Source organism: Marmota marmota, unplaced genomic scaffold (assembly GCF_001458135.2).
Source record: "Marmota marmota marmota unplaced genomic scaffold, marMar, whole genome shotgun sequence".
NCBI lineage: Eukaryota > Metazoa > Chordata > Mammalia > Rodentia > Sciuridae > Marmota > Marmota marmota.
In genome coordinates this window covers 9,420,232-9,442,687 of record NW_026000243.1, presented here as the reverse complement: position 1 = coordinate 9,442,687, position 22,456 = coordinate 9,420,232, and the positions used below count along the sequence as shown (strand labels likewise).

Below are 22,456 nucleotides of genomic sequence, written 5' to 3'. Positions count from 1 at the left end.
CAAGGGGATGGATGCCCTGTTTCCAAGCTACATAATCCATGATATCTATAGACTAAGAGATGAATTTTAGGGGAAATTCAAAATCATTATAACCTTTGGTATATCATTAGTTTTCAGCAATTAAAGAAATATAATAACAAATATTTAGTGACCATTCACTGCAGGTCAGTGCAATGATAATAATATCAGAGAGGACTGTTTCTTGAAATATTCACCATAGTCTATGATTTTTAAAAATATTTTTCCCATTTTCTAAGTGAGAAAACTGATGCTCATAAAGGTTTGGGAGTACTGGAACTCATGTACTTCTTATTAAAATATGTGTTCCCTTAACCCATATGCTATACAAGAATCCTACAGATAGAATACAAACTAATCAATTTAAAGCCCATTATTTGATTTAATATATAAATCAGTCCTTTAGTAGTTCTAGATAAGTTTCACCTGAGCCAGGAAAAAGAGGGGGGGGTTGTTTATGAACAATAATGGAGGAAGAAGAATAACCTTTGAGGTTTAGCCTGTCTTTGGTATTCTGTGATCCCGTACATTATATGTGGGAAGGTGTTTGTGGAGAAATCTGTGGGCTGTAATTTCTGCAGTGCCGGAGTCTTTGTTCCCACGATACTCATGCAGGGAGCCTGTGGCTGACTTGCACCATTCTTCAAAAAGATATCAGGCTCCCCCGACTCTCTGCTTTTAATTTAAAATTTTAATTTATACTTTTCTATGGATGATACTGAGACAGACATGGCCATGAGTAAATATGTCAGGATAATCTATTGAATGGAATTAGAATGGTGTGTGCTTGGAAACATTTTAATTTCATTTTGCTCACTTCTTTGCCAAGTATTATGAACAAATTGGGAGGCTGAGTTTTAAAGCTGTTCAGTTGTGGATGAAGGGAGGGCAGAGAAGGAGCAGGTGGCAAACAAATACTATGAATTGTTTTGAGTAGCTTTTTAAGGCATCCTTGACCAGCCAGTAGGCAGCTTTTGGAACAACTGTAGGAGACAAGTTGGCAGGTGTGGGAGTCAATGTGTTACAACTCCACGTGGAATTGCCCCATTGGCAAAGACCAGAGGGGCAAGGAAAATGGAGCTGGTTGTTGAGAAAGGAGATTCTTTGATGATTCTCACCTTGAAAAGACGCTTTTCTTCATTACAGAGGGCTTATTGCTCCTGAAATGGCATTGCCTTAAATCAGTCACAACAGAAGAAGGAGGATAAAAGGAGGCCTCTCAAAGCCAGATTGTGACTTTTAAAGAAGAGATGATATTGCATAAGTGGCTTGCCCAATGCATTTTTCTGTAGTAAAATTATTTGCAGAAATCTGTGCTTGTCCTACATCCATTCTAAGATGCAGTCCTATTCCTATCACTGTAAAACTACTTGACCAGCTAAGGGTGTGTCTTTGGTTTGGGAATAAAGACCCTAAGGACTCATTTTCACTTTTTCATGATGCATTTGTGCAGTCAATGTCTCTTAAGAGGATGGAGTGTATTTCTCTGAATCTGTGACCTATCTTAGTCCATTCACCTGTCATCCTATCCCATCCACCTCACTCCATTACCTTGTGCCATCATGGACAGTTTGCATCCGATTTCAGTATTGTCTCAGTCTGCATGAGAATGGTTCTAGACTGGGGATTGTCCTCTTTATATAGTGAAGCTTCCCAAGACAAGGACACCGCTGCATGAGCTGTCAGGGCCTGTGGACCAACTGAATTCTCTTTCAGGTGTGCACAATTGTATTGATTGATCTCCCAATTATGTATTTTTAGGAATACAGCATTTTACCAACCACAAGTCATCAATCTAGAAACCAACCCATCAACTACTATGTCAACACACTGTGAAAAGGGCTTGATAAAAATACAAAGTTAAGAGATAAAGTTGTCTCACTGGCTTCAGCTAAAGTAATGAACCTTGGAGGGAAATGGAATCCTACTACTGACTTCATATAGGTTGAATATAGAAAACTGAAGAGAGGGGCATTTTTGGAAAAACAGAATCTTATTGGAAGTAGATAAGGATTTATAGGTGGACTGGAAAAGTACTGCATCAATTAGCTAGGGAATGCTAAAAATATAAATGTGATATTATTTCTGATCTATTAGCAGAATAAATTTGTTCTGAAATTGTATTCAACAATGTTAAATCAATCTATTCTTTTTTTTTTTTTTTTTTTTGTGGTGCTGGGGATTGAACCCAGGGCTTTGTGCATGTGAGGCAGGCAAGCACTCTACCAACTGAGCTATATCCCCAACCCAAGATCTATTCTTTTGAGGGGAGGAAGGTGCAAAGGATTGAATTCAGGGGTGCTTTGCCACTGAACTACATCCCCAGATTCCTTTATTTTTATTTTGAGACAGAGTCTTGTTAAGTTGCCCAGGCTCACCTTGAACTTTCAATCCTCTAACTTCAGCCTCTTGAGAAGCAGTATTATAGGTGTTCATAACCATTATGATTCGAAATCTAATTTTTGTATGTTTGAATACAGAAGGAGAAGACTTCAGAAGATGATAAGCAAATACACTCAGCAACACATGGTTAAACCTGAATGGATTCCCATATCACAGATGTTGAATTGTATTTATCCAAATGATGAAACAGAGTTCTCTGATAGTAGTTACAGAACAGGCTGTCTTTGTTTCCCAGTACAATTATGACTTTTGCACATGCATTACTTCCTTTAGTCCTCATAATAACATTGATTGATGCTGTAATGTAAAAATTTCCATCCCACTTTTCAGATCAGGTAATGGAATTTCTGAGAAATATTTTAAAATGCCTGTCCTTGTGCCCTCCATTAGTAAGTAGCAGAGCCTTTGTCTGTCTGATGCCAAGGTCTCTCCTTAGCAACACAATATACTATCTATATAATACTCAACTTATGTATATGTCATCAAATCGCATAAAGAAATCTAAGCTACCAATATCATTCTCAATATTGTCAAAATCCACTTATATGCTCTATTGGCTTGTAAGTTGATTCCCTCATTGACAAGGGCCACCAATGCATGGTCAACACATATTCCTACTTCCATCATGTGCAATTTTATTCTACTGCATTTGTTCAAGAACCTCATTGAGACCTCCAGTGCATTGAGTGTAGCATGTTTTTTCTATCCATCAGCTGCTGCTGTCTTCACTTCTTACTTAATAGGTTTTAATTCCCCTCATCCTTGGCCTCTTCTCCCTTGCTCCTCTGACATACCCAACACTGGAGCAACCAATCATCCCATTTTCTATGCCTGAAGCTGAGCATTGCCAGAGAGTCAAAGCAGGCTGAGTGTTACCACTAGATATTCTTGACCATCTTATGCAAAAGGGACCACAACACATCCAGCTAATAATACATAGTACAGTTCCATAGCAATTTTGCTCTCATTTTCTGTAATAGATTTTTTACATTTTCTTGCATTCTTCATCTCCCTCTCCTATCTTTCCATTTACATTCAACTGACAAGTTTGCCATATACTTGAAGAAATTAGAAACCATTATACAATTGCCTCCTTGCTTTCTTATTCCTGTAGACAAGGCTATGCACATTTTTAGTATTTTTCTTTCACTTACGAAACAGTAGATTAAGTTTACTTTCTCATGTGCTTTAGATGTAATGCTTTTCCTGCTTTACTATAATTTCTGATGGTGAGTTATTCTCTTTCTTCTGTATCACCACTTGCTCCCATTCTCATCTACATATGCTCTCCTATGGAAAGCAAGAAGGCTGAATTCTTGTCTTGTTCCCAGTTACATCTCTAGTGCCTAAAGTCAGGCTACTCAAAGTGCAACTGGTTTTCAGCACATTGGCATAATTATGGAGCATTCAGAAATGCAGAATCAGTCCTTGTCCAATCCTAGCAAATTAATAAAATGCACAGGTAATTTGTAGGTATTCACTAAATATTTGCAAAATGAATTAGTGCCCATCTCTTTCCAATATTAAAACAAACAAATGATCGTCATGTCTTTTTCCCCCTTAGTTGCCAAATCCTTAAAAGGGCTGGCCAGAAACTTTGCATCAACACTTTAATCCCCATCCACTATTCACTCTTTCCTTCACTCAGGCTCCCCCAACCCTCCTTAATGCACAGACTTTCTTGTCACATGAGCATACTCTTTTTCTGGCAGGGATACAATCGTCCCTTCACTGCTTTCTGCTTCTGGCCTGCTACAATTCATTCTGCAAAGAAAGTCCAGATTATTCGTATAAAAAGCATAAATTAGATCGTGCCATGCCTCTCACTTAAAGGTTATTCAGTGGTTCCCCATTACAACTAGAAAAAAGTGCACACTTTTCAGTAAGATGTGCCTCTCCCCAGCTTTATGGGACCTACATGTGCTCTCACCTCTCCCTTCTCCCCACCTGGGCCACTCTGTTTTCCAGGTGTTCTTCACCTGAGCCAACCTCTATAACAGAACTTGCACACCAGCTTCCCTCAATCAAAAAACTCTCTGGACCCAATATGCCTGAATTTTTTTCTCAGTTTCTAACCTCAGTTAAGTAGTTACTTCCTCAAAGAAGCATATCTCTAGACTATATGTCTGAGTAGGGTTTGCCCAAGCCACCTCCTTTACGTGATCATTGCAGCAATCTTCTTTGTTCAATTTATCTTCCAATGGAAGGTCTGTTCACTTTGTTTATTGCATATTGATTCAATCAGGCTGAAAGTTCCATGAGGATAGAGACCGTAACTTTCTGCTTAGCGTCTTAGTAGTAAGAGTATCTAGCAAATAGTAGGAGCTTAATAAATAGCTTTTACATGGGGGAGGGGGGCAGAGGGAGTGAATTTATAGTTGTTATGGTTCCCTTAGATGTGATAGGATGTCTTCGCATGCTCTCATTCTCTGTCATTTGCCTAAGAACAGATGACACTTGAAGGCAGGCACTGAATATTTTGATGGGTTTTGTTGTTTTCTCCATGTTGGCCTTGCCCCTGTCCCCTTGGGAGGCAAAAATGATCTGTTCAAAACACACTCTGGATTTACAGAGTGACCTAAAGACTGGAAGTAAACTAGCTCAATTATTCATTCATTATTTTGTTCAGGGAGCTTTCTTTTGCCTTTCTGCTAGCTTTTCTTTTCATAATTAGTGTTTTGCTACCCTATGCTTTCTCTCTGTTACCAACCTAGAAGATCTCCTCTCTCCTCCCCAGCCAGGTGGGTTATGCCTTCTTTTGTAGCTGAAAGCAATTCCTGATTGCCTCATAGAACCATCTCTCTATGTAAGACACCCCTTTCATTTCCTCTGAACTATCCCCCAGTCCACTGCCTCATATGGGCTGTGCAGAGGGTGAAGTTGCTCTCTGTATGCAGGTAGAGCTCTCACTGTGCTTCGGGAACAAGAAGCTATGTGGGGACACAGTGAGTACTGTTCTGATGAACTCATACATCATCGTTCATGGCTGAAACCACAACACATCATCATCCTGAAGCTGATTTTCTGCCTCAGGTGACACTGTTTGCACTACTGTGGTGGGGTTTCAGCTCCTTTTTTTTTTCTTTAGGGCTCTCACCCTATATGCATGTGTGTATGCTGCCTCTGGAAATATCTCTTCCACTCCACACACATGCACGTGCACACAGACACAGGAAAGTTCACCCTTTCTATGTTCTAGTGTGATGTTCCCACTCCAGCTGGTGTTAGAGCAGCACTGCCTTCCCTGCAGAACAAGCTGCAGATGGCACATACATACCAGCCTTCCAAGTCAACCTCTTGCACCACTGAAATATTTTTCTGCCATACACTCTCTAAGCAACTCTTATCCCTCACCATGCTTCTGCAGAGTCTTTCAGATATATTCCCTACCAATATCTTATCAGCAAATATTAGCTCTAGCAGAGTTATTACTCCAGTTGAATTTCCGACTATCTGAATCATAAAGTTTCCCCTTACATAATTTAAGGTTTTGTTGATGCTCTACAGTTGGCTCTATTTGTAACTCAGGAAATAACTGAGGAGTTAAAGCCTCCCAGGAGAACAGCTTTTGCAATTTAGAATGCCTTGGGAGTTGATCTAAAAATATTTCATTTTGGCTTGCCTATTCTCCTTTCCTTAAAAAAAAATTCATTTATTATTGCTCTATGAGTTTTCTAAAGCAAGATCTTCTTTCCATTTTTTTTGAACTGGCATTAATAACATATTTTGATATATTGTATCAAGTAACATAGTAAGATTTGATATATTAAGATTCTTCTTAATGGAAATTCACTTAGGTCTTGATTTATGAAAAACAGCAAATAATAAGACAAAAAAACACTAAGGTGAGTTAGCAAAAGAAATTCAGAGAAATGCATTTCAAGACTTTCACATTTAACTCATCATCTTTATTGGTATTTCTTAAGTTCAAGACTCTAGAGAAGGCCATTTTAAAGACAGGGACTGGAAATGGGAAGAGAGATGTATATTTTCATAGATTCCCAGTCTAACATTTAAAAAATTTTATATACATACAATCATAAAACTAGGTATCAATGCCTTAAACTCATAACCTTGTGTGACTCAATTCTGAAAATATAAATTTTATACATATATAACCACTAAAAATTAATTTTGCAACTTTCATATAATGGACCAGATGATGTTTTATTCAAATTTAAATCCCAAGTGGCAGTGTGGACATAGCACTGACGACCATAGGCCATCACTTTTTAATTTAGCACAGGCCATACTATGATTAAGTCCTCCTTCCCTGTGGGCTCATTCCAGTCCTTTGGGGCCTTCATTACTATGGCAGATCCAGCATCATTCAGCATTCACTGGCAGGAACATACTACTGACACAGCAAGTCACCTCTATATTTTTCTTATTAGCCTGAGACAAATGAAAGGAGCCCTCTCCCCACCAACGATAATGTGCATGAGTGCAAATTTGAATAGTTAAATCTAATTGTTGTTATATAACTTCCAGAATATGCATGTATTACATGTTTCTAGATTATAATAGAGACGAAAGCATTACATTTAAAAAAATAGAGATCTTTTGTTTGTGTGTGTGTGTGTTTGTGTGTGTGTGTAGTGTAGTGTAGTATAAAATTCACAGGAAGGCACATGTATAGTTATATTCCCCATTGTCTACTCAGGCAAAGGGTGTGCACCATATTTTAGGTATTATTCCAATAAAAATGGCAGAAATATAAATATATTTTTATGACTTGCCATTTTTCCAAAATATCAATTAACCATCCTTTCAATATTAACATCTACAAATTTATAAATACACCAGGAGATGATTTGTCAGGCTAGTTTAAAAGACCTGGTTCTCAGCTATACAAATTACCTAAGTGATCTGTGAATATGTGTGAGATATGACACTTATTTTTAAGTTACATGTGGTTTTCAGACATTCATTTTACCGCATTCAGATTTAGGATTGTACATATTCAACATCTGGCACACGGGCCACAGCAGGGAATTTTCTGATCACTGTGTCCCAAATATGCTCACAGTCCGCATAGCCCTCTCCATTCCTTATCCTGCTTTGTGTTCTATGATGTGTCATTCTCGGAAGTGAATATATTTACACTTCTATGTTTCATTGTCTTTCAGTAAGTATAGCTTCATAGGAAGGGAAATTGCTTGTTCCTCCCTATATTCTCAACTCCTAGAGAGTTCTATGGTATACATTAGGTGCTCACTAAACATCAGTTGAATGAATCATAGCACATGTTCTGTTGCATTTTTGAGACAAAATACAAAAATAAAAACAAAATTTAAGGAAATTTTAAAAACTTAAATCTTTCTGATTTCTTTTCAAAGCAATTTATCATTTTAATCAAAATTTGAACTTGCCTCTTGTCTGATTTAAGAAGTGAGTGGTTCTCAAGAAAGCATCCCCAGATCAGCAGCATTAACATCAGCTGGGTACTTGTCAAACATGCAGATTATCAGATCCCCTGCAGCCCACTGACCAGAGACTCTGGGGGTTGGGCTCAGCACTCCGTGGTTTTGATGCACACCAAAGTTTGGCAACCACTGTTTTTTTTTTTTTCTTTTTTGGTACCGGGGATTAAACCAAGGGGCACTTAAACACTGAGCAACTGAGCCACATCCTCAGTCCTTTTAAAAAAATTTTTATTTAGATACAGGGTCTTGCTGAGCTGCTTAGTGGCTCACTGAATTGCTGAGGCTGGCTTTGAACTCGCAATTCTCCTGTCTCAGCCTCCCAAGCCACTGAGATTACAGGAGTGCACCACCATGCCCAGCAGGTAACCACTGTGTTAACACATGGATTTCCCCAACTGCAATTACTCCTTTAAAAGTAAACAAAACAAAACAAACAAACAAACAAACAAAAAACAATAAATACAACACAAAACAGCCCACATCCTAATCTCTTATTCACTATCCAGTGGAGTGCAAAATAACACTTTGCCTCTCTGATCATGTGGATCTCTGCCTTTGGAAGTCTTTTAGGCTTTTCTTTGCTCTTCCAGACTCTTATTTCTACCTTTTACCCAAATGTGACTCCATGGAGTTTAAAACTTATGAAAGTCACTTCTAAATAGCTTTCCTTTTCTTGAGTTATTTTATTATTTATAATAAAAATTAAATAAGTATTAATAATTTGAGCAAAACTGAACGATGCCAGCCAAATCCAGTTGGTCTTATTGCTTAGGTTCTCCTAGCTGATAAGTACAGGAACTCCAATCCCAGGCTGTTACAGAAGTTGAATCCCCTGCTATGATTTTATTTGCTGTGATATTAGGATTATTACTGAATTATTCTGTGCCTCAGTTTCCTAATCTATAGTATGTGGATGTTATAGAGCATTTCTCAATGGGTAGTTATGTGGAATGAGCAATTTGATATATGTAAAGTTCTTACAACTTTTCTTGGGGCAGTACAAGAAATATATAAGGTTAGCTGTTGTATGTAAGAGTTTTAATGAGTTTTATATTATCAAGGATCTGTAGATAGAGTTGGCTTGAAAAGTAAGGATTTAAAATCTCTGAAAGAGTTCTCAGGAGATCAGAAAGTTTTCATTAACCTTCTTCAACTTGCCTCTTGGCTGTCTTCTTTAATATAAAAAATGTCCCATATATGTTTCTTGTTAAAGAGGATTCAGGATATTGCCCCAAACAGCAGGGAAAGAACAGGTTTAGAAGAACACTTAAGCAGACTTTTAAAGTTCTTCCCTGAGTTCCTTCTCCTGCTGTTCATAGGACTATAGAAGAGTCCTATGGTGTAGAAGAAAAAAAGAAGCTATGAAGCTACACTTTCTTCTCCAGCAGAGAAACATCATGAGAACAGTAACTCTCCTCGGCCAACATAATTGTCCATAGGTTTTGTGAACTGTATAAAGTTGATGACCATTCTTGCCCTATCACAGAGAGGACTACACAGCTACTCCTTTCTATTTCTCTCCATGTCCACTAATGAGGTCCAGGTTGAAGAGCTAGTTAATTGGACCATGACCATCCATCTGAAGTATTTTATACTAAGGGGTACATAGCCTTGCCGGGGGCTATGTGGCCAGGCTTACAGAGTGTGCTGGCCAGAGATAGTATATATGTATATATATTTTTTAAGAGAGAGTGAGAGAGATAGAGGTAGAGAGAGAGAGAATTTTTTAATATTTATTTTTTAGTATTTGGCGGACACAACATCTTTGTTTGTATGTGGTGCTGAGGATCGAACCCGGGCCGCACGCATGCCAGGTGAGCGCGCTACCGCTTGAGCCACATCCCCAGCCCAGAGATAGTATATTTGAACTGATATGTTTCAAAGCCATCATCCCCTTCTGGACCCCATTATAATTTGCATGTGCTCCATGTGCTCAATCTTACACTTGTTTATTCTCTACAAAAGAATTGTAAGCTTTAAGGAAATGTATTTTAAGATCTGAAACTCTCTAAAACTGATCTGCTGGAGACATTCCATAAGATTAGTTTTGAATTCTGCCTCTCCCTTCTAACAATTTCCACATTACAAAATGTCCAAGAAACAATATTCCTTGAATTTTTTTGTCAACTCCATCATCTGCCTATTATGCACAGTGTCACTTTTTTTGTATTCATTTTAGTTATACATGACACTAGAGCCAATTTTGACATATTTATACAAATATGGAGTATATCTTATTTTAAGTAGGATCCTAGTCTTGTGAATATACGTCACTCTTTTGGGAGAGTCCTACAAAAGTAAGGCAGAGAAGTACCAAAGACAATGGTAGAGCACATTATTGCATCAGTTCATTGCAAAGCCAGTGAATTCTCTGTCATCAAATTAGAACTCAGATATCAGAGATGTTGTCTTACTGAGGATGGATTTAACACATTAATATAAACAGTATTCTGATTTCCCCAATATTACTGAGTGCTTTGGGTTAAACAAGGTTCTCCAGGTGAATGAATATCTTATGTTTTATAGTTATTTAATAAGACCTGGAAAGGTGTTATGAGTATACTTTTCAGATTTTAAGAAATTGAGTGAATATAATACTAGGTTCCAAACCTGTTTACATATCAGGTATTTTCCAATTCATCTCTTTAAAAGAAATTGAAAGAGGAACTAATGGAGTTGTCAGCACTGAGATTATTAAAATAATTTTTGAAATTATATTCCTATGTGATTTTTTGGTATATATCTTGGGAGGTATCCAAAGAATTGAGTGTCATTGTTACACAAAATTTTAATTTCCATGTCTGTGCTTATGTGAAGAGGTTTCTCTAAAAGCAAAAAGAGAAATAGAATTGTTCCTAAACTCCATCTCATTCTAGCAGTATGTGGCATTTTTATTAATGATATAAAAAGACTTATCAATGTAATTAAGAGCTATATTTACAGGAAAAATTAACTTTTATATGTCTGATTATTACTTAAAATGTGCAATATATTTTTGTTGCTTTATCTATTTTATGTTTGTAATCATAACTCATTTTAAAAGCAAATATTATAAATTGGAAGTTTATAGTCATAGGATATAAAAGAAATTTAGATTTCAATCTCTATATTTTTTGTTGCAAATCTATATGATATGTGATCAATAAAATATTTTCAAGTATAAAATATATTCTGCAGGGAACATATAATGGAAATATAATTTTTTTAAGTTTAAAAGAAAATAATGCACATTTTATGACTTTTAAAGAAGAGCTTTTAGATGTATTTTGAAAGTGGATAATCATGAGTGTCAATCACTGTGGTGTTTAAATTTCATTGAACACACAGATGTTCACACATGCACAAGGAATTCTGTGACTTTTTACATTTTAAAATGAACATATTCTCTACTGGCCAAGAAATAAATCCTTTGAAACTACAATTTAAATAAATTTTATGCTAATTTACACATGTGCAAAGGGTTACACAGCTAACCAAAATAAAAATTTTAAAAATATTTGCACATGGGATATGTATGGTACCTTCACTGTGTCCCAATTTTTCATCCACTTTAACACTTGCCCATTCCTGGAATTCTACTATTAGAACTTCATTCTTTTGGAGGAGGTATTGAAACAGGGATTTGGTCTTTATGAAAATATAACCATCTTTATGAAATCTTATACATTAGTCTCTATTAATCATTGAAAACTGAGAAGGAATAATTTTATTATTCTTTTTTCTTCTAAGAAATTATTTTGAAAGTGAGGAGCAAGGAAGTTCCATTAGGATTTCAGTTTTCATAAGGAAAATGGACGATTGATAAAGAATAAATAAAACTGAGCACAAAAATACACTAGGGCCCCAGGATATGGAGGTATACCTATACCAGTGATGTACCCGTGAGGGTAGGAAAGAATCATTCAATGGCACCTTAATTATCAGGTTACAATAATGAATGCAACTGGACCTCCAAAACTCACCTCACTGATCTGAGACTTACCTGGAAATGATTCAGAATTAGATCTGTAATTAGAGTTTCAATAGGAATATAAGCACATGAATGTACTTCGGGTGAAAAGCAAGCCAACACAAGCTTTATACATGTGAATAGATGTCTATGAGAAGATGTCCATGAAACAAGAACTTAAGAGCACTGTAAGTTGATGAGGAAGAAAAGACTAGCTTGATTTTTTTGTGATCTTTGTATTATACACATATACACTTTATGTTGATCACATGTTTAAACATTCTTTTTATTTGTTTTTATGCTTTTATAGCATGGAAAAATAGGAAAAGGATTTAGTAAAGAACGGTTTTTCCTTACCACAGAATGAAGGCACCACCCCTATGAAAACCACTCCATCCCTACTTCATAGTCACTGGTACCTGCAGAGTGACAGGTGGGCTGGGATGAAGAAAACATTGGTAATTGGAGGCTAGCATTATTTTTATCTCTTCTACCAGTGAGGGAGAGGACCTTTCTTGACCCCTTCAAAAAAAAGATGTCTTTTTGGTTCTCCAAGACCCTGGGTCATTCAGGCAATGTCAGGTTGGTCTCTTTGTCAATGCCTGTTCTTTGGTATTCTCCTATCTCTGAACCTTATCTGAAGGATCTCTGTTGCATGTTGAGTGATAGATCAGATATAGAGAGTCAAGGCCTTTTCCCTGGAGTTCCCAGGTTCCTTTCTGTGCTAGGTCATTATTGCTGCTATTTGTCATTGCATATGCCTGTACACAGCCATGGGTAGCAAGTAAGCACCAGGGTCCTTCGGAGCATACTCACTTTTATAAAGGAGTCCATTTTCTCCTGTTTCTATTTTCATGTTCAAACTCCTATGGTTCATCTGCAAATGTTCTTCCCCACCTGCAGGTACATTTATTTCTGCATGAGGGTTGATAGCCTGAAGGTCATACATATCAACAAGCAAATTCCATTTGCATATATAGCCTGGGCCAAGTAGGTGAGGTTGACTCTCCACTTTGAAAATAACATTGTTTTCATTCTCAACTGGGCAGGGGGAAAAGTACATAAAGGAAGGGGTGTGCTGTTGATAGTTTCCTTGTTCCCTGCCCTAAAATCTTGAGGCAGTGATGACTTTCTCAAAAAATGTTGGCTTTCCAAGGTGAATTTTACAACCCCTATAATAAACTGTAGTTCACAGGCTTTGGGCAGCTTAGGGGTACAAGGAGATTATCAACACCTGGAAGGTCTGGAGGTAAATAAGTTCAAGTTTTGATTAACTAAAAGTTAAGTATTTGCTTTGTGGATTATCTGTGACCTATTTGAAATACTGATCCACTTTTGCACCCCTGTGCCTCTGGGCCATTTCTCCCACAAGATGGTAAATGTGCTCAAGAAATATAAACTAATTTTCATATAAGCCTAAGGGGAAATAAGAGGGAAACCAAATGCACAATGAAGATATTCACATAATATGTTCCTACATCAAATAGAAATGATTTTGCATCATCAGTTCTTCAGAATGATTCAAACCTCTCTTACCTTATATTTAGGACTTTTCATAAATAATTGATTGTTTCCTTGTAGCACTGTTATGTAGATTCATTTACTTCTTGAGATACACTACTATATTGATAATATAATTTCTTATCATCTCTCTCTTTCTCCTTTCTTCCTCTCTCTTTCCCCATCCTATCCCCATGTCACTCACAGGTGTACCATAGATGATCGGGTCACTCGGGTGGCCTGGCTAAACCGCAGCACAATACTCTATGCTGGCAATGACAAGTGGTCCATAGACCCTCGTGTGATCATCTTAGTCAACACACCGACCCAATATAGCATCATGATCCAAAACGTGGATGTGTATGATGAAGGTCCGTATACCTGCTCTGTTCAGACAGACAATCATCCCAAAACTTCCCGGGTCCACCTCATAGTGCAAGGTAAGTCACACCTGGACCAAGGGCCGACATTCTGTTCAGTGATGGAGGTGAAGAGGGATCTTAGTGTTTGTTCTGCAATGTTAAAAGGCACAAAAGTTTACTTTGTTAAATACATAGACTGAGAACTGAATATCTTTTGAAAGTTTTTTTTTTTAAATATTTTGTCTCTAGTCCTTCTGTTCTCAATAGTAAATTGTTTTGCCTGTACCAGTTAAACCTCTTAAGTAACTTAGCATGCTAGAGATGGGGAATGATATATTCAATGATATATGAATGCAATAGCACTCAAGACACTTTTTTATTGCCTTTCTGAGTATTGTTTTATAATAAAAGGCTAATGTTGATGTGAAATCATGTGACTTTATTTTTGCATAGCTGCTGGTTGTGCATATTCTCAGTTGGACTCTCATGCTGGTCAAAAAGTTCCTGCCTGGCATTGCTTCTATGTTTAAACTCTTTCATTTCTACAATGGAGCCTAGAGCCAAGAGGGGCATTAGTCAAATATCTCCATGTCAATGTTGGAAGCAAATACATATAATTAAAAAGATATAGGACAGGGGTAGAACGGCTTAGCTCGTCCTCTTTTTTTAATTGATTTAAAAAAAAATTACAGCGGAATGCATTACAATTCTTATTACACATATAAAGTACAATTTTTCATACCTCTGGTTGTATATAAAGTATGTTGACACCAATTTGTGTCTTCATACATGTACTTTGGATAATGATGTCTATCATATTCCACCATCCTTGCTAGTCCTCTGCCCCTTCTCTCTTTCTCTCCCACCCCTCTGCCAGAGGGAGCATAGGTGGAATAGATGAATTCTCGTTCTCTCTTTAATTAATAATTAGTATAGATCAGGCACAGTATCATGTTTGCTTTTTAAAATAGTTTTAAATTTAAGTTACTCTTTGTAGCATAAAAACACAGAATTAAAGAAATGTCATAATCTCAGATATTAGGTACTAAATATTAAGAATTAAAAATTCATTCAGGTAGAATTTGTGAGAATTTGAGAACCCTTTGGAGGCAAGGCAGCAGTCAAAATGAACTTATTTTGGACTGATCCAATTGCCATCACTGTGCAAAACATTTTCTGAGATACTGTCTCACGGTAGGGATTAAGTTCCAAGCAGACAAATTCCATCATCTAGAGGGACATCCCTTCTCCACCAAAGGAGAGGTTTAGATGGACATTTCTCAGAGCATCCTTGGTTGACATCTTTGGGACATACACTAAGCTCTTAAGATCTCCTTTTGCAATTTAGTTTTTAGCAACTTCATTTTATAATATCACATCTGCCAATGAGTCAACAGTTTTTTTTTCTTTAAGATAATGAGAGTGTACCACATCTTTGCTTAAAAGATGTCCTCATCTCTGCTTTTTTTTTTAATATGCTATTCATTTCAGTTGATTTCATGGTAAGTGATTGATTAGGTATTAGTATCTATTCTCATTCAGTCACTTCCACAATTCAGAATGTCCATTTTTTTTTCTTTGAACAGAGCAACTCTTTGCTAACATAGCATCCAGGTTTGCCTCTGTGGGCCATTTGTAATGGATGTGTTGGACCAGGGATTCGTTTGCTGCAACTTCTGTTCCCCAGCAGTCCCTGGGACAGCCATATTGCTTGAAGCATGGTGTCCATCCATCCTATGAGTCCTTCTCTCACTCCCACATGCTTTCAGATACAGACACTGCCATATGACAGATACCTCTAGGTGCTTCTTGTGCCCATTCTCCATACATGTCCCATCCAATGGAATAGCTGGGCAATGATCACTTTTTGGAGCTACAAGACTGCCTACTATCTGGAGATAAAGACAACAGTCACATCTGATACATCTCAAAGGATGGGGGAGGCACTTGGTGGGATAGTTGTAAGAGATGAACTGGAATGTCTGCAGAAAGTTTCTGAGAATGTAGAAAATGGGGGAGTTCTAGCTATTCCACCTACCACCTGGGCTTGGTTCCAGAGGAGCTGAGATTCTCAGCATTGGAAATGACATGTCAGTGGCACTTCTGTGGCCTGGACAACAAAGTCATCTTCACATTCAGGAAATGTGGCACTGAAATAAAAAATAACTGTCAGGCACTGTGCAGAAACAGACTCAAATAGAACAAAGCTATTGGTTTCCAAGGAATGAGACAGACTGTGTAAGCACATCAAAGTCAATACAGGCCATGAAGAGTTTGTGATGCTGGGCTTTGGGGGATGATGTTCTTTATAATGCACTTTGAGCAGTTCTTTGGACAGGAATGAGGAAGCCTATGGTATCTCTCTGGAGGCCTCCCAGCCTCTGGTCAGAAACAGTGTGAGGATGGAGGAGATTCAGGGCAGCAACTTCTTCTAGCCCAAAGGTCAGCTCCTCACAGTCTTCACATTTCAGATTCAGCCCTCCTTGACTCTGGCTATTTGAGGCAGCCTATGAATCCCAAATGCAAACATCGGGGTGAGTAGAGGTGGAAGGGGAGGCTCTGATCTTGGAACACTAGACAGATAGGTCTTTCTCTTTTCAAAGAGGCAACACCGAAGGAAATTGGGAGCTGTGCTCCCTTCTGTCTTGGTAGCAATGTGACAATGTGTTCTCACTTTAGAAACCAGTTGAATTACTGAAATGGATGTAGAGACCCCACTGCTCAATGAGAAAGAAGCCCAAGCATTCTCCTTCCTCCCAGGAGTTATCAGCTTTTGTCCAGTCTATAGATTAATTTTTTAGACTTAGTGTTAGTTCAGGTTAGATAAAGATAATGAAAGTTTCCTAATCCTCTTAAAGAAGATTTATCTGACTGAGTAGAAAGCTTTTGGAATACAATAAGGTGTGTATAAAACTGAGGCCTAATCTTGCCTTTAATTTCAAACTGCTGATGGATATTGATTTTGCAATGAGAAAAACTGAAAAATTTCCGAGCTGCAACTTGTCTGTTTTTTTAAAAAATGTTTATTTATCTTCTGTCCATTTGAGAATGTTAATATCTCACAACTTCTGCCAACTAGGTGCCATTAGCATGAGGAGATGATTCCCACAGGACTCCCAGCTTTATTTTCTTTTTCCTTCTATGTAAGGAACTGAGAGATACTCTGTGGCTAACCTCAGTGCCTGTCCTTTACTGTATAAAGCATCCTTTGCCACATATCTGATGAATTGATTTCTAAGTCCATCTCCTTGCAAGAAGCTGTCTTCATTAAAATCTGATCAGACACCTGAGTTAATTTTGCCACTGAAAGGATCATTTCAAGTCACCATGTGAGCATGTGTGGTAATGTGATTAGAATGCATACATAGGTGTTAAGGAAACCCAGAATAAGGGGACTGCCACTGTGATCAGGTCATTCAGGGTAGGAAAATCCACCTGGCATTTGTCTGGAATAAGCTGGAGGAACAAGGAGAGGCTACAGGTTGCTCCCACCATCTAAATGCTGTGATGAGAGTGGACTGTGAGTCCACCTGTAGAAATAGAGAAGTGATGAAGAGATATTATCCCAAGAAAATGGAGAACATTAATCTCAATGCCTTTAAAGAAGAAGGATTAAATGATATCACCCATATTTTTGAGATTGGGATAATGTTGGTGGTCTTGGTAGCAACTGGGGAGGTTGGATACTGTGCACTCAGAAAGAACAGTTTTTGGCCCACTGGGTTTAGGGATAAAGAAAACACAGACATCACATTGGTACTATGGAATAAGGGCACAGGTTTAACTTAGGGGTATTTGAGATTCAACATGAATTTACTAGTTTGAAAGTAGGTAAAGTTTCTGAGATCAGCTATTTCTAGAGAACAGCAAGAATCATAATTTATCATATCTATCCCCAGGATTTAGCATGCTGTGTGAGGCAGTATAGGCACTCAGCAAATGTTTGTTTGTAAGGTCAGCAGAAGAATGGATTGATTCTGCCACTGTGATAGCACACTGGCATGGTGATCATGACACCTCTGCAAGTAGGCAGGGGTGAGGGATGAGTCTGACATTGTCCCCATGACTTGGTGTAGACAGAAATGGGGAAAGTTCCTTGGAGGGAAGGAGGTCTTGAATGTGATGCATAAGGAGGTCTTTTATAGCAGGGATAACATGAAACCCATGCATTTATTTAGCACTTACAAAGACAGTCACAATCTCTGTCTCATTTGATCCTCACAACAAGCCCTGGGAGGTTGGAGTGTATTGAATTTTATCTCCATTTGAAAATTAGATAACCACAGCTCACAGAGGTTAGGAGACCCTCTAGGGCCCCCAGTGAGTAAGTAGAAGAGAAAGGTCTTGAACCATAGCCATATGACTCCAAGGTTAGTGTCTCTCCAGCACACACCAATGCCCTCCTCTGTCAACCATGTCCAGTTACTTCTGCTCCAGATTGATAGAAATTTCCCAGGTTTTCTGTGAATTCTTTTCTTTTTTTCTCTTTTTTCTGCTATTGACATTGCATTGTGCCAACAGAAATTAAGGACAAAGCTACAAAGTTCAACAAAGGGAATTAACAATGAGGGTGGGACTCCAAACCTACCATAAATGGTATAGAGAAGCTGAGAGCAAGGAAGAAGAAGATAATTAATTTTCTAGTAGCTCAAGCCTCCAGGGATACACATTTTAAATGTTTCCACTTTATCCTGTGTAAGTACTGAAAACCCTGGCTCCTTTGAGGATCCAGAATATAATTGTCATTCTAATCATCATTACTTCTTCAGCCTTCTGAAACTACACAGAGATCTATGCCTGCCCGTGGTGTGTGGCTGTTGCTGGTGTTTGTTAGGGAGGGCTGGATGCAACAGGAAGGCCAAGTCTATCTTTGTTCCTCTAATGTTGATATTCTCAATCTTCTCTCTTGGCTACGTTAGAAATCTATTTACTGTGAGCTCTTTTCTTTCATGGAATGGACACGTTTTATGAAGTCCAATTTTATTCAGAGGGCTAAAAATGATGCATTATTTGAATTCTCACATATAAGACTCCACAGCAAGCTTATGCACTTTCCATATATATGGAAGACTTCGGGTCTTTAGAGTCGGTTCATGGGGAAACTGGGTGTTACACTAAGTTTAGTTTTATATGTTAAGAAGTCTGATTTCCCAACCAGCCCAAACCTAGGTTTCCCTGAGTACCAGCCAAGTTCTGCATAGTCACATTAAGTATAATAAGCCTTATCTTAGATAAGGCTTACATCTAACCTTACATCTTACATCCTTACATCTAGCCTACAAAATATACATCATCTTCACATCTTTCAAAAACAGAAACTGGGGTTTAGAAAGATTGAAAACTTAGCTAGAGGTAATGGAACTACTAAGTACTTTAAATTCACTTCACTCCATTTATCCAGTTGAGTTAAGTTTTTGTTACCAGGAAAAAAAGCTATCAAACTACAACAGTCAACAAGGCACTTTACATGCATTATCCCTTTGGATTATTTTTCACAAAAGCCCTGGAAGACAGAGCAGGAAGTCACCAGGTCAAAAGACAAGAAATGGAGATGCAGAGAGTTGAAAATGATTTGGAAGAATCAGACTGGCTAGAAAGTAGCCAAGCATCTTTTCAATGCCAGTTGTTTTTACTCTATATCCAAGCATTATGTATTGCCTGTACCATACTACTAATTCAGAGCTAAGTAGATTGACAGGCAAATGTTCCCCTATGTAAGAAAAAAACAAAACGAAACAAAAGTTCTAGATTGCTACATAGAAGAGAGGATATCAAGGAGACAGTTCTGGGGTGGGGGCAGTGGGAGCCTGCAGTGTTTACAGTAGGGTGAAGGAGACAGAAACACAGGGCTTTTCTTTAGGGAATTAACTATTTTCAACTTTTCTTTTGTAACAAATCTCTCTTTCTCTCTCTCTCTCCCTCCCTCCCTCCCTTCCTCCCTCCCTCTCTTTGCCAGTTATTCAGTTATTTCCACTTCTTCTCCCAAATATTAGAGAGTCATTTAAATTAACATGTGTAATTATGAGCTTAAAGAAAAGCAAGCAGTCAACCTGAAATAAATTTAATTTATTCAGCCTCTATTTTAAATTATAATCACACTTGTTCTTCACAGAGGCAGGGTGGAAGAGTGGAAGAGAACATGTCTGGGCATGAGGACACTCACTCCACAGCCTGAGCTCAACTTTGAGCATCTCAAGCCTGTGTCTTCAGGACATTGCTTTGCTAGGCTTCTTTTCCTGGGATGAAGAATATAATTTAATATAATTAGTTTTATTTCTGTGCATATGTGCATTCTTTAATCCTGTGTGTATGTGTGTGTATTTCCATTTGGAAAAAAATATTTTGACAAGGGTCTCTAAGCTGCAAATTCAATATATATGTACAAATAAAACATTATGCAAGCAAAATAATTAAAGAACTAATCTAGGTTTCATTTCCATGATTTTGAAATGTAAGGGCCAAATTTATGGTATGGAATTCCTTTCTAGGTATACCATTTTATTTATTTTAAACATAAATTGTATTAGAAATTTGATGTGACCAGGATCTTCTACTGTTTATATCTTCTACCTTTACCCTCTGGCAGAGCAATGAGAAAGTTGATCTTAATCTCTTTCCTATTTGTGTTTTCTCTAGGGTTCCTAGGATTTGCTGATACTGCTAGTTAGAGGTGACTGAGCATTCTTGGCTTTTTTGGTTAGTGAAATTGGAAAAATAAGACATCTGTCCTTCCCAGTTCCTCTCTTACATTTGTAAGCTCCACAACTTACATCAAATGTTTTTACTTGTGTGTGGGGGAGGGTGGAGGGTGGGGGGTATATTGTGTGTGTGTGTATGTGTTTGTCTACTTATCCATCCATCCATCCATCCATCCATCCATCCATCCATCCCTCCACCCTTTATCGAAGAGTTAGTGTAACTAAGGAAGCAACTACAACATAGAAGGACTCAAAAATGCCCTGTTGTCTTCAGAATACCCTCTGCATCCTATAAGAAAAGATATCTTGAGAATCTTCCTTCACAAGAAGGGCATCCTCCTGCAGGCTCCCTCCATGCCTTTCCTGTTCTCCTGTCCTCAGGTAGAATGAGACCCTCAGTCTAGTACTCTTGACAACCATCTATCCCTGTTCTCACATCATATTACTCAGCTGTTACCTAAATTTGACACCTCCTGTAGCCAGCACAGAATTGATGTTTGCTGCCACCAAATCTCCTGGGTAGCGATACCTTTCGTGATGTGTTGTATAGTTGGTGACAACATAGTTCAAAACACATTTATATAAAAAGATGATTTCTCCTTTTATCAGTCATCTTCTCTCATTATTGTAAGGAGAAATGTGAGACTGTTCTGCTCTGCTTAGGCTCTAAGCCCACAACCCACATGTGAGCGCGTGTGCGTGCGTGTGTGCGTGCGTGTGTGTGCGCGCACGCACACAGACGCACACAGACACACACATACTCAGGATTTCACAGGCCTCCTGGCTATTTCTTCTGTAGCTTCTTGAATTTCATCCCACCTTCCACTAAACATGTAGGTTCAGCCTCCAGCTACAAAAGAAATGGGGGGACATGCTCATTTTATAACATTTATACTCTATTGATTATAAAACTAATAAGAGATGATATTTTCCAAGGTGAACAACACAAAAACAAAATTTAGTGTGGGATAAATTCCTTGCCATGGCTGACAATGACTGGTTCTGACTGCCAAGAGGAGAGCCCTTGTGTTTGAGAGTCCTGGCTTGGAAAGTGTGTGGGCTTGATTTGAGCAAAGGCAGAAATTCTCTTCAACCTGATCCAAGAAGGTGCTGCCAGTGATTTGGTCATACATATAGAAGCCAAAAAAAGAAGTGTCAAGGCCTGGGCTTGTCATCTGCCTTCTTTGCAATACAATTAAATAAACAGAAGACTCATAATAAAGCTTGTTCTCAAAATAATCACTGATGTGGAGATGAAGGAAAAATTAAAATGCCTGTTACAGTTCTGCTCAATTTACATGGTGATCTGAGCTTATTTCCTAAGAAGCCAGTCTACGGGTAGGTCTGGTAAATACAGCAATCTGATTTCACATGTTCCTATTGCTGAGAGCAAAGGAGCAATTGTACCTTAGAAGAAGGGTAAATTAGTAAATGTTCTATAAAGTCTTCTAATGTTTAGATGAAAGTTCAACATGACTCTCATATCATAACATATGTTATGTGTCATTGTACCATCAATAGTAACATATGACTATAATAACAGTCACATAGTATACTTCACCTTTCACAAGTTTGGTTGGTCATAGTTTAATATCAAGACTAACGGAATCTAGAGTAGTAATGTTTTCCTACATGTAGCAAGTAAATACATATTTGGGGAATTTGACATTTATGTTTAAACATAGTGTCTTAACAACAATAACTGTCCATAATTCTTGTTCCTATTTTGGTTCTTCACAAGCATATTGAAACCCCTTTGGCTATTCTTTCACTAATAATTCTCCTCTCTAGGTAGAGAAATTGAAGAGCAATGGAAGTGAAGTAAGATTATCATAGGAAAAGGATTCAAGGATTTATTTTTTAATAATCATAAACTATGGCAATCATTTTAGAGATATTACCCAATTCCATTTTCAGGGTTTATTTGCTTTACTGTACTGGGGATCAAACTCAGGGCTTTCTTCATGCTAGGAGCTAACTCCCAAGACCCAATCATATTTTCCTGTTAACCACCAGAAGTTGGGATTCTTTTCCCTAATTTTCTCCACTCATCTCTTTCCCTACCCTTCCCTCCCTTCTTCCCCTTTCCCTCCTCCTCCT

The 22,456-nt window shown here is 37.9% G+C and overlaps 1 protein-coding gene across 5 annotated transcripts in view; it reads left to right on the top strand.

Moving 5' to 3' along the window:
* The window catches only part of Opcml (opioid binding protein/cell adhesion molecule like), a 1,142,904-nt gene that overhangs the window by 898,790 nt on the left and 221,658 nt on the right, over window positions 1–22,456 (top strand). For all 5 annotated transcript variants that reach the window (XM_015499064.2, XM_015499063.2, XM_048796129.1 and 2 more), the window contains one exon: window positions 13,504–13,736. In XM_015499064.2, coding sequence (XP_015354550.1) covers window positions 13,504–13,736 — 233 coding nt within the window. The remainder of the gene's footprint in view (window positions 1–13,503; window positions 13,737–22,456) is intronic.